At 42.8% G+C, this 13752-nt stretch overlaps 1 protein-coding gene across 1 annotated transcript in view; it reads left to right on the top strand.

Moving 5' to 3' along the window:
- LOC311040560 (receptor-type tyrosine-protein phosphatase-like N) overlaps positions 1–13752 on the top strand; it is a gene marked incomplete at its 5' end in the record, with an annotated part of 71029 nt that overhangs the window by 52589 nt on the left and 4688 nt on the right. The window contains 8 exons of the mRNA XM_084050891.1: positions 966–1178; positions 3320–3565; positions 3997–4131; positions 6447–6594; positions 8731–8804; positions 9826–9903; positions 11257–11376; positions 12137–12303. Coding sequence (XP_083907017.1) covers positions 966–1178; positions 3320–3565; positions 3997–4131; positions 6447–6594; positions 8731–8804; positions 9826–9903; positions 11257–11376; positions 12137–12303 — 1181 coding nt within the window. The remainder of the gene's footprint in view (positions 1–965; positions 1179–3319; positions 3566–3996; positions 4132–6446; positions 6595–8730; positions 8805–9825; positions 9904–11256; positions 11377–12136; positions 12304–13752) is intronic.

The raw sequence follows: 13752 nt of genomic DNA on the forward strand, positions 1-13752 counted from the left end.
AGGAGATCAAGTTCTACCAGTTCTACCTTACCAAGCCAAAACTATTTTTTTTGGTTTGGTAAGGAGTCAAAGCCATCGTGTACCTGCACGTACATGATGAGTGATTAGATAAGGAGAAAGGGCATGACAGGATTTAAAGGAATGCGGTGTCACAACTAGTGTCATACACGGGCGCCTAACTTTGGCGCCCGTGTATGACACTACACAAACCGCTAAGCTGGAGCAAACCGCTAAGCTGGAGGTCTGATGGTGATTGTGGACCCCCAGGCTGTGGATCAAGGGTTTCCATGGATTATGATTGTGGAGTGTTATAGAGTACTGAAGTCCTGACGTCACTCGTCCATCCCCTGGTTCGTGAAGTAATTTCGCTATGGAGAATAACATTGGGTCATCTTAGAATCGTCTCGGGGTCCAAAAATAAACAACCTGTCTCGGCGATATTGTCAGGGAGGAGGCTCTGTATCGTTTATGATAGTCAGTCACTCATATTTGATACAGTCTGTTCCTGGTGAAAATTTAACTAATTCGGCGGAAGTAACATTAACGTTTTCTCACCGTCAGTTGATGCTTCATATCCATATGAGTAAAACCGCCGGGGTCATGTGTTTATTTTTGGAACACAGTTCTTATTTGACTCGATATTAAACACGTCTATGGGAATTCCGAACGGGGTGGGGAAACCGCGACCCAGGTAGGATGTGTAAATTACATCAGACTTCGGTGCTCTATTATAGTTATATATTGTTATTTTTTTGGACACTTTCAAACACTTTCAACTTTAGAATTCCGGACTTTTACTTGTAACAAAGTAGTTCTACATTGCAGTATTGATACTTTTACTTAAGTAAAAAAAGGCGAGTACTTTTTCCACCCCTGCTTATTTCTCTCCTCTGTGCTGTCTGTCTTATTGTCTCTCCTCTCTCTCTCTGTTCTCTCTCGCACACACACACACACACACACCACAGAGGAACGACGCCAAGGCGTTGCCCCTGGCAACGCGGGTTCCTCATCGGGGCTCCCGCTGGGCGACCGCCACCCTGGTGGCCGTAGCCTGCGTGGGCGGAGTCCTGGTGGCGGCCATGACCATCACCTGCCTGCGGCACCACGCCCACCGCCTGGCGGCACAGAAGCTGGGCCTGGGTCCCGAGGGAGGTCCCATCTCTCACCAGGAGTACCAGGTGTGTGTGCGTGTGTGTGCGTGTGTGCGTGTGTGTGCGTGTGTGTGTGTGTGTGTGTGCGTGTGCGCGCGTGTGTTTACCAGTGGTGTAAAGCAAATAAGTACATTTAAGTACTCTACTTAAGTACAATTTTGAGATTTTTTTTGGGGCCGTGTAACCGCCCCCTATAAGTGAGGTTTGGACACTGACCAATCCTGCACCGTGATTGGCCAATAGTCTACAATGCAGTCTACAACGCTAACCCTTCCACAGTCAATGCAAATCTATACTTTTGCAAAGTCAGCCAATCACATTACAGCTAGTGTCATCACCACTAGCTGTTATGTGATTGGCTGACTTTGCAAATTCAGGACTGTGATTGGCTAGCGAAACACATGACACATGTGCAGCCCTATGAATAGCAGTATGGACTTAAGTGTTTTTTTTTAAGTGAATCACTTCCATCACTGTGATGACCACTGTGACCACACCGCCCACTTCACACTGGGTGTGATTTTTTTACTTCACTGGAGTATTTCCAATTTGCAGTACTTTTACTTCTACTCCACTACATCTCAGAGGCAAATATTATACTTACGATGCGACACATTGTGAGCTTGTAGAGCTGCTATTTTCTTTAAATGTGGCGGATCCGTTATGGAGTTTCTGTACCGTACCACTCACCAATAATTTGATGACCGGCAGCAGTTCCGGTAGGAGACACAAAGAGTCTCCTTTGTGTCTCCTACCGGAACCGCTGCATATACCGGTCCGCTGGTCATCAAATTATTGGCTTAGGAATGCGACAAAAAAAACAAGTATGACCAAAGTCATAATAAAGCCGCATGTGGAAGGCTTTTTTGCCCCCAATCTTTTCATAGACCTGATTACTTGTTTTTTGGATTGCTTGTTTCTCTCGCCAAACCTGGCAACACATGCGTCGCAAATTAACGCTCTAAAGTTTTTTATATAAGTGGTGGCAACATTTTGTGACACCACACGGGTCTTCCCAACAATAGCTAAGATTGAAGTCGGTGTGAACATGGGCAAATAATAACTTAATAGCCAAACTATAGGTCTAATGAAGCACGCTAGCATTTAGGCTAACCCTCCTGGGCTGAAGCTGTCTCCCTTTCTCTCTCTCTCTGCTGTGTAACTCCGTGCGTTGCCTTGTTATGATGTTCGTCCATGCTGGCCCCTAATATGGTGTGCTTCCGGGTGGATAGACCTAACTAACAATGAGGATCGTTCTGATTGGTTCCCTTCCCAACTAGTCCCTCAAAAAGAGTAATTCTGATTGGATCTCTTCTCCATTCGTCCCGCCCTAACATTTTCGTCTCGTCTAATTCGTTGACTAACGTGTCCATTACATTTTCGTCTCCCCATTGGCTTAAAAGGGGAGCTTAAAAACGGGGAAGTGTGATGGACAGCCAGGACAGCCAATGACACTCAGGTGTCGACACTTTTTACTCAGGTGTCGAAAATTTTGACTCGGGGTGGCGGAAAGAGACTGGTGCTGTTTACAGAGCCGCTCGCTAGCGCATGCGGCAAAAAAAATATCCATGAATTCAAGTCTCCACGGGGTGTACCTGCACGTCATGATGCGTGATTAGATAAGGAGAAAGGGCGTGCCACGATTTAACCCATTAAAGACCTGAGGCCGGCTCTACAAAATGTCTTCTAAATCCTAACAGTATTCTGAAAAAAACGTATGTTTCTACATATCAGTGGTTCTCAAACTTTTTCATGTCAAGGACCCCCAAAATGATATGCATTTGGCCGCCGACCCCCATCTCAAAATATGATGTTCCAGGGACCCCCAGAAGCAAAGAATAGTTAAAAATGTTTGCTTTAAACAATATATATTCAAATATTTGCACCACATTTTCACGATTTAAAAAAAATAGCAGATCTACAAGCTCGTATGAGCTTGTAGATCTGCTATTTTTGAATAGCCAAAGTAGAAAATAATGTATTTTTTTGTGTGGAGTGTGGAAAAAAATATCCATGGATTCAAGTCTCCATGGGGTGACTAAATCGATGGGAAAAAAATGTATTTTTTGGGTGAACTATCCCTTTAAAGTTTAAAGGGATAGTTCACCCAAAAAATACTTTTTTAAAGTTTAAACTGTCTCTCTCTCTCTCATCATCTTAACGACAAGGACCTGTGCCGACAGCACATGGCCTCCTCCAAGGGGCCCTTTGGACGCTTGGAAGCGGCCGCGCTAGGGGCCGTGGGGGGAGGAGGAGGAGGAGGGGCAGGTGGGGGGGCTCCGGGCAGTGGAGGAGGAGGCGGAGGAGGGGTCACTACACCAGGTGGAGCTGGTGGTGTCGCAGGAGGAGGAGGAGTTACGGGCGTGGGAGGAGCTGCAGGAGGAGGTGGAGCTGGCTGCACGGACACTTCCAGGGTGAGCAGCGGTGGTGTAAAGTAACAAAGTACATTTACTCAAGTACTGTACTTAAAGGAGCATTTCACCCCTGGAAGAACTTACAGTCACTCAATGTTAATAATATTTGAAATGTCCCTTTAAGTAAACTTTTGAGGTACTTTTACTTTACCGGAGTATTTCCAATTGTCTACACTTTTACTTCAACTCCACTACATCTCAGAGGCAAATATTGTCGCATTATTGTTGCATCGCGGCGCGTTGTGAGCTTGTAGATCTGCTATTTTCAAACATTTTAGTACTTTAACTACATCTTGATTCCAATACTTTTGTACTTTTACTCAAGTAAATTTTGAATTCCAGACTTTTACACGCGACAGAGTACTTTTACATTGCAGTATTGATACTTTTACGTAAGTAAAACATTTGAGTACTTTTTTCCCTCCCCACAGGTGAGCAGCGTGTCGTCTCAGTTCAGCGACGGCGGGACGGCCCAGCCCAGTCCCAGCTCGCACAGCAGCACCCCCTCCTGGTGCGAGGAGCCCGCGCAGGCCAACATGGACATCTCCACCGGTCACATGATCCTGGTAACGTGGGCGGGGCCGCCAGTGTTTTTGGACAGATTTAGAGAGAGAAATAAGCAAACCAGGTCTACGAAAAAACGTGAAATATTTGGAAGATTTATGACAGTGGTTCTCAAACTTTTTCACGTCAAGGACCCCCAAATTGACACTTATTAGCCTGTGGACCCCCATTTGAAAAGATAAACCACGGACCCCCATAAGAGAAGATTGTTACGGCTCTAGCAGATTCTCAACCATTTTAATTTCAAAGACCCCCCAGTTTGAGGGCTACGGACCCCCATTTAATGGCATTTCTATCTCCGATTTGTATTGTAAAATCAAAGTTAATTTAACTCTGAGTGTACAAAAGGAACCAAATGGACCCGTTAGGGTCCATTTGGTTCCATTTGTACACTCTCAGAGTTACAGACCCATAAGGGTCCATTTGGTTCCTAACTATCCATCATTTAGCTTTATGAAACATGCAGGCCTCCCTGGCACAAAATATTTTCAGATGGAGGCCTCTCTGTATGGAGTTTGCATGTTCTCCCCGTGTCTCCTAGGGTAGGTACCCTATACAAAAACCATGCAGTAATCCTGGTCTCTATACTGCCTCCCCCTGGTCAGCCGGGGCGCCTGATGGAGGGGAAAGGAACTGGTTGGAATAACGTGTTCCTTCCACGCGCTACGTCCTACCGGGGAAATCCCCCCCCCCCCCCCCCCCCTGTCGGGTGATAAGAAGCGGCCTGCTCACTCCTCATGCATTGAAGGAAGCATGAACATGGGGCTCTCCCCAGGCTGGCAGAGGGAGAGTAGCGCCCAGGATTACAGTTTAGTCAATTGGCACTGGGTGAAAAAATGGGTTTCAAAAATCGTGGGATAAAACCCTTTTTTTAAAATGGGGGTTAGGGACAAATACATGTTAATTTGGGGGTCCATCACATGAAAATATTTGAGAACCACTATTCTCAAATAATAATAATACAAATAAATAAATAAATTGGAAGCAAGCCCAAATAAGCAGCTACACTTTAGAAACAAGCCCAAAAACTCGCAACCTGCAACTATCAATATTTGCAAGCAACTTTACAGAAGAACAAGAATTGTGATTCCGCGTGGCACACAAACAAGGCAAGGTGAAGGCGTGTGTCATTGGCTCATAATTTGTCATTAGAGGGCCCAAGTTTGTCTGTGGTGTGTTCAGCACCCTCTGGTGGACAAATGTGTGTTTTTAGTGACATAATACACAGGCAACCTCATTCCAATAGTTTTGCTTGCACTCCTCGTGGCTTACATAATAAAGGCTAACTTGACCAGACTGAATTTGAGTACAATAGAATAGTTTACAGTTTAGACCTTTAGCAGACGCTCTTAATCCAGAGCGAATTATAGTAAGCAATGACACAAGATAATACACCGTAATACATCAAATGCATTAAAAAAATAGTAATCTAATAATAAAGTAATACAGTACAAATCTCTGAGAGATTTGTACTCTCTCAGAGTTAAATTAACATTGATTTTACAATATGAATTGGGGTCCCAGAGATATGAATGCCATTAAATGGGGGTCCGTAGCCTAAAATACATGTCAAACTGGGGGTCCTTGAAATTAAAATGGTTGAGAATCACTGCTAGAGCCGTAAAAATCGTCTCTTATGGGGGGTCCCTGGCATATGTTTTGAAATGGGGGTCCGCGGGCTAATAAGTGTCAATTTGGGGGTCCTTGACATGAAAAAGTTTGAGAACCACTGCACTATAGGATGCCAAGGCCAACAATGACCTGGCATCTGTCTACATAACATGCTATCTAAGTTACATTTTAGCCTATTGCATTTCAGATTACATGGTGAATAGTGATCGTGTTTTTTGAGTTTGTGTATGTAAATGTATTATTCTGAATTGTGAACAAAGCCTTGTGTTAGTTAACCCATTAAGACCTGAGGCCGTTTCAAAAAATGTCTTCTGAATTCTAACAGTTTTCTGAACAACGTATGTTTCTATGTCAGTGGTGCTCAAACCTTTTCATGTCATTTGTTCCAGGAACCCCCTCAGAAGCTTTGAGTAAAATATTTGAGCAGAAAATGTTCGCTTTAAATATATTCAAATATTTACACAAATAAATCCTCACGATTTTTTAAAAATAGCGCTATGAGCTTGTATATCTGCAATTTTTGAATAGCCAAAGTATAAAATATGGACCCCTGGGGGTCCCTGGACCCAAATTTGAGAGCCAACGAGCTATTAAGCTAAAAATCTAAAATGACAGATGCTTTTCCGGGATTGAATGGGTCCCGTTTTAAGCAGAGACCCCCATGTGTCCCCTCCTCCTCCTCCAGGCCTACATGGAGGACCACCTGAGGAACAAGGACCGCCTGCAGAAGGAATGGGAGGCCCTGTGCTCCTACCAGGCCGAGCCCAGCGCCGTCTCCACGGCCCAGAGCGAGGCCAACGCCAAGAAGAACCGCTGCCCGGACGCTGTGCCCTGTGAGTCACCCGCTCTAGTGATGGGTCGTTGGTGATCGATTTGTTCAAAAATAACTATTTCATTGCCGTGAACTAGGGCTGGTAACATTCCTCAGAAATGATCGAATATTGGTCTTAAATATTCGAATTGGCAGATATTCGAATATATTCGAATATTATTATAATTATTTAAAAAAAAAATAATAATATTATGTTTATTTGACAGGGACAATACAAAAAAACAATGTATCAAGTGCTCGGATCCAATAAAACATATATTTTGTTTGTTTTTATAACTTGATACATAGTTTTTTGTATTGTCCCTGTTAAATAAACATTTTTAAAAAATGTATATATATATCGAATATTAATTTTCATATTCGAATATACATATTTCCCCCATATAAGAATAATATTCGAATATCGAATATTCGTTTGACAGCCCAACCAAGAGTATACCTAGCGCTAAGGTAAAAGTGCAATATATCAGCTACCTACTTTCTTAACACATTGAGTGCCAGGGTTTTTTCAAAACAGGGTACCTCCAGTGCCTGGATTTTTAACCATTTTTGAACCTTTTTCAAGTAGTCACAAAACATTTTCAGTGATCACCGTCCTCACGGTGATACCCTCATTACACACATAGAGGTCTCGTACATTCCGGGGAAAAAGATTAAAAACATTCTGTAATCCGTTCCATAGTTGCAGCCAGTTGAAAATACATCGTAAAAACAAAAAGTACACAGGAGCCGAGATACAGGCTTTTGAAGTCATACGTTAACCAGGAAGTGGATTGGAGTCTAAATCTTCGTAAAATCATATTTCCTGGTGCTTTTTTTTTCCTTCATATTTTTGCCCAAAAACGGCCATAACCGTTTTTGGCACACCTCGTTTGGATTATGAAAAACGGTCCGGACCGTTTTTGGCACTCAATGTGTTAAACAGATGAGACAAATAGCTAAATCAAATGAGCTAGAGATAAGAGGTTTCTGCCCGACAGCAACGAAATCCAACAAGACTGCGCGGGTCCCCTAACAGCATCATGGCTTCATGTGGATCTCAGACAGTGGCCAGTCTATGACGTCAGTCATCTATGACAGTGGTTCTCGAACTTCCATCCATGACGTAATGACTCCATATTTGGGCAAGGTTTCTGCCTGATTTGACCGCCATATAGATCCTTAAAGATCCTGAAAGAGTCTAACCGATCCTCCGTGCCCACATGTGGACAATCCGTGAAATCCCACTGACCTCCGTTAAAAAAGTAAATAGTCAAAATTTGTTTTTAGTTTAGAGCAGTGGTTTTCAACCTTTTTCATGTCAAGGTATTTGGCTGCGGACCCCCATCTCTAAAATATTTTGTGCCAGGGATTTTTCAAGAATAGCAGATATACAAGCTCATAGTGCGGCACTATGAGCTTGTATATCTGCTATTCTTGAAAAATCCCTGGCATATTTTTTAATAGCCAAAGTATAAAATGTGGTTTAAGTGGTTAAAATGATTGCGACCCTATAGTAACTACCTTTGCTGGGGACCCCCTGGTACCCCCTCAAGGACCACTGGTGGTCCCCGGACCACCGGTAGAGAACCACTGGTATAGAACATTATCAGATTTTTGTCAGATTTGTCAAAAAGTAGCAAAGGAGGAGCTTGTAGATTGGCTATTTTCGCAGCGTGACACCATTGAATGACGAAGAAAATTGTAAATCAATTAATGCGTACTTCGCCATTCTATGTCACACAAAAGTAGCAAAAATAGCAGATCTACAAGGTCAAAACGCGTCGCACTGCGACGCGTTTTGACCTTGTAGATCTGCTATTTTTGCTACTTTTGAATTAGAATCCTGATTTTTTTTTTTTTTTTTTTTTTCAAATGCATTTAGTTATACTTATGAACTTAAATACAAATACATTGGACATAAGAAATACAATAGAATTGTAATACTAGTGATAAAGCTACTAATAGACTGAAGTAATTAAAGCGGGTCATGTTTGCTTGTTTGGAATTGTAAACAGCTGAAATCAATAATATATCAGTATTCCCATATTAACCTGCGGGACACATTAAGTGAAGGTGGGGGCCGCATGTGGCCCCCGGGCCGCCCAGTTGCCCATGTATGCATAATTGTATTCAGAGTGTGGATGTTCTTCTTTAGATGATCACTCAAGAGTGAAGCTGAAAGCAGAGGTCAACCCGTCCCGTGTGGATTACATCAATGCCAGCACCATAGTAAGATTACACACACACACACACACACACGCACGGTCGCACAAGCACTCGGATATTTTACTCAAGTAAAAGTAGCAATACCACAATATAAAAATACTCTGTTACAAGTAAAAGGCCTGTGTTCAAAATGTTACTTGAGTAAAAGTACAAAGGTATTGGTATCAAAATGTAATTAAGGTACCAAAAGTAAAAGTACTGAAATGTTTGAAAATAGCAGATCTACAAGCTCACAACACGTCGACGCGTTGTGAGCTTGTAGATCTCTCTAGGTCGTCCTCAGACGAGCCCTCCATCGTTGCTTCCAGTCATCCCGATTCTCCATACATCTGGCCAGCTCATTGGTGCTATGGGCTCCTGCATCCTTCTTGAGCGTGTCCACGTATGTTAGTGTGGGGCGTCCTCTTGACCGGTGCCCATGTGTTGGTTCCCACAGCACCAGTTTGCTGGCTGGCAGCTCTCGGTGCCTTTGGCAGTGTCCTGCTAGTCTCATTCTCCTTACAGCAATCTTCTCGCTCACCCTTGGTATTCCCTCATACAGGATTCTGTTGGTAACATGCGCACTCTTGCTGATGTTAAGCACTGCACGCAGCATCCTGGTATAGCACCCGTCCAGGGACTTCTCAAGGGCTGGTTTCAGGGTCCAGCATTCACTGCCATAGAGAAGAACGGACTCTACTGTCGCGTTGAAGAAGCTGAGTTTGATTTGGCGGGGGAGATTGGAGTTCCATACACTGGTCATGCCATTCAGGGCCCTCCATGCAAGTGCCTTCCTCACTTTAAGATCTTGCTCAGTTGAGTTGACCCATGCGCCCAGGTATTTGAAGTCCTCGACTTCTTTCAGCACAGTGCCTCCTGTTGTAGTCAGAGGTTGATGTTCTGGTGGAACGTTGTAGGTGAGGACCTCAGTTTTCTTGGCGTTTAGCCTGAGGCCGACCTTGGCGCACTCTAGACAGACAGCTCTGTCGTCATGGAAACCCAGTCAGTGCTTGTGTTGACATGACCTTCCTCTTCCTGCTTTTAGATTGAGCACGACCCCAGGATGCCCGCCTACATCGCCACCCAGGGACCCCTGTCACACACCATCTCTGACTTCTGGCAGGTCTGTTTACCCAAAGCTCTGTTCTGGAATACACTAATACCTGTTCTATTGTGTTCTTCTGTTTAGTTCCAGTGGTGTAAAAAGTAATCGAATGTTTTGCTTGAGTAAAAGTACAAAGGTATTGGCATCAAATTGTACTTAAAGTACCAAAAGTAAAAGTACTCATTATGCAGATGTCCCATTTAACTTGGGACATCTGCATAATGAGCCGATCTACAAGCTCACAATGCGTCGCAATGTTACGCATTGTGAGCTTGTAGATCGGCTATTTTCAAATGGCCGAAATGTATATAGGGCTGAAGTGGTTAATGTATGTTTTGTGATAATAATCCAAATCGACAAAGTAACTAGTAACTGAAGTTGTCAAATAATTGTAGTAGAGTAAAAGTACAATATTTGCCTCTGAGATGTAGTGGAGTAAGTAAAAGCACTGCAAATTGGAAATACTCCAGTAAAGTAAAAACAAATACCTCAAAATTGTACTTGAGTAAATGTACTTAGTTATTTTACACCACTGCTAGCTCTTCCTTAAGTTCCTCAGTCTGAGGGAAGAGCTAGTAAGCTCAAAACGTCACTCGTGGGGGTGGTAACAAAAAAGAATCACATGACATTTCTTTTGTTGATAGTGATGATAACAGTGGTTGGTTATGTGATGCCATGGTGACGATAAAATAACAGGATTTGTTGTGTATGCTTTAGTCAGTGTTGATTTTGACAGCAAATTTTGATTTAGTTTTAGTCATATTTTAGTCATCTGAAAGGTTTTAGTTTTTGTCTAGTTTTAGTCGACTAAATATTATAACATTTTAGTCGACTAAATCCACAGTTGATTTAGTCGGGTAAAATGTATTCTGGCGGTGCCTTGATGGCGTCGTAATGGCTGATTTTACACTTGGTTGCATGCTGAAAATAGCTTTTTCAGAGCGCAACACCCGAGTCCAACCAAACATAAAAGGACTTGTCTTTTAGTTCTACTGGATCTCTTCTCCACTCGTCCCTCACTAACATTTTAGTTTAGTTTTTATTTGTTGACGAAATTAAAAATATTTTTAGTCTCTGTTTTAGTCATCATAGCTTAGTTTTTATTTAGTTTTCGTCAGTGAAAAAAGGTAGTCGACGAACATTTTTCGTCATAGTTTTAGTCGACGAAATCAACACTGACTTGAGTAAATGCACTTAGTTACTTTACACCACTCCTCAGTCTGAGGAAGAGCTAGTGAGCTCGAAACGTACCATGAAGAATCACTTTACTTTTATGTTGATAGTGATGATAACAGTGGTTGCATGGTTATGTGATCATCGTGATGATAAAATAACAGGATTTGTGTGTGTGTGTGTGTGTGTGTTGGTCAGATGGTGTGGGAGAGCGGCTGTTCAGTGATCGTGATGATGACCGCTCTGGTGGAGGATGGAGAGAAGCAGTGTGACCGCTATTGGCCGGACGAGGGTTCCTCCCTGTACCACATCTATGAGGTCAGAACTGTGTGTGTGTGTGTGTATGTCTGTATGTAGCTAACAATGTACGTCGCATCGCGACACATTGTGAGCTTGTAGATCGGTTATTTTCAAATGGCCGAAATGTATATAGGGCTGAAGTGGTTAATGTATGCTTTTGAATAATAATCTTAATTGACAAAGTAATTAGTAACTAAAGTTTTCAAATACACGTAGTGGAGTAAAAGTGCAATATTTGCATCGGAGATGTAGTGGAGTAGAAGAAAAAGTATTGGAAATTGGAAATACTCAAGTAAAGTACAAATACAGTACGTCAAAATTGTACTTAAGTACTGTGTGTGTGTGTGTGTGTGTGTGTGTGTGTGTGTGTGTGTGTGTGTGTGTGTGTGTGTGTGTGTGTGTGTGTGTGTGTGTGTGTGTGTGTGTGTGCACGCCCTTGTGTGTGTGCGTGCAAGAGAGAGTATATGAGAGTTTATGTGCATGCGCTGTTTGTTCTCATTCTACTACCCTGCCACCAAAATGTGGAATTCATCCATTTTTGTTTTTGTCGCATTCCTAAGACAATAATTTGATCATCAGATTATTGGCTTAGGAATGCGACAAAAACAAAAAAAAATATCCATGAATTCAAGTCTCCATGGGGTGACTGATCGATAGAAAAAAAAGTCATTTTGGGGGTGAACTATCCCTTTAAAGTTTGACTATACCTCATGCTGTTTTACATTTATGACTAATAAAGTGTTCAATCAATCAATCAATGAAGTCCATTGCTTCCCAGGTGAACCTGGTGTCGGAGCACATCTGGTGCAACGACTTCCTGGTGCGGAGCTTCTACCTGAAGAACGTCCAGACCCAGGAGACCAGAACCCTGACCCAGTTCCACTTCCTCAGCTGGCCCGCCCAGGGCATCCCCACCTCCACGCGACCCCTGCTGGACTTCCGCAGGTATTGCAGCCTGCCTGGGGCATATAATGATGATACCACTGTCCTCCTGAACACATTCCAGTCCTCGTGTAGTAGGCTATGACAAAAGTTAGCTAAAGCATTGGTACTCAATGTGGGGTCCGGGGACCCCCAGGGGTCTTTGGGGGTGGTTCTAGGGCGTCCCCAGCTAAATAAGTTAACATAGCATCACAATTATTTTAACCACTTTATCCATGTTGGATATTAAAAAATAGCAGATCTACAACCTCACAGTGCGTCACTTCGTGCGATCTCGTACATCTGCTATTTTTAAAATATTTTTGAAAGCTATCGAAGTTTTTTTAATCATTTCGAGTTTTTTTTTTACGTAAATCTTCTCTTCTGGGGGTCCCTGGCACACAGAGCCTTTTCAGATGGGGGGTCCGCGGCCAAATACATATCAATTTGGGTGTCCTTGTCTTGAAAAAGTTTGAGAACCACTGAGCTAAAAAACATGTTCACATACACGTCCATCCTAAACAAAATAAAACATTTCCTTTTTTATTCTTCCATATAAATGCCTCACAGATCACAAGGGTTTCAGCTATGCATAGCCGTAAGGTTTGTGATCTGCGTAAGGCATATGGAAGAATGAAAAGGAAACGGGTTTTATTTCTGAGTGCGACCCCTTTTCATTTTTTATTGTTGAACAGTTTATTAGGACACACACACACCAGATGTGGTCACTAGAGCGCGGTGGTGACAGAAACACGTTTGTCACTAGGGCTGTCACGATTGTAAAACTTTACTTGACGATTAATTGTCACTTAAATAATTGCGATTGACGATTTCATTGTGCGTTTAGTCGTTGAACACTGGGAAACATACCGTTTGAATAAAAAATATATTTCTGTTTATATATTTCTGTTCTGTTTTAGGCTTTGAAGTATGCACAGGGCACATATGACAAAACAACTTGAATATACAAAGACATTTTACTGACCTACTTAATAACTTTATACTTTGGGAAAAAAATGGGAAATAGCCGATCTAAAAGATCGCGACGCGTTGTGAGGTTGTAGATCTGCTATTTCCACTATTTGGAAACTATTATGCAAAATAATTGCCTCTCTCTCTCTCGCTCTCGCTCTCTCTCTCGCTCTCTCTGTGTGATGGAGGTTGTAGTGTTGGTATACTGTACAACATGTGTGTCTGGGACGTTCTTGTGATTTGCAGCTAGTAGTCTGGTTCCAGTTGCATAGTCACAACAATGATCATGGACTCATGTGGCTGCAGCAGAGAGCTCCATCAGGGCACAGTTATTTTACCTATGGGGCGGCATCCGCCAATGCTTTGTCAATGAGAATCGTGTGGTTTGACCGTTTGATGGTCTTGCGCATCTTTCCGAGCGTCGCGCACACCTTTTTGAAGCAGATAAATGCTCGAGACAGATGATGCTTCCCCCCCCCCCCTCTGGCCAATCGTGTGAGT

Source organism: Gymnoscopelus microlampas (genome assembly GCF_963454915.1).
Source record: "Gymnoscopelus microlampas genome assembly, chromosome: 24".
Taxonomy (NCBI): domain Eukaryota; kingdom Metazoa; phylum Chordata; class Actinopteri; order Myctophiformes; family Myctophidae; genus Gymnoscopelus; species Gymnoscopelus microlampas.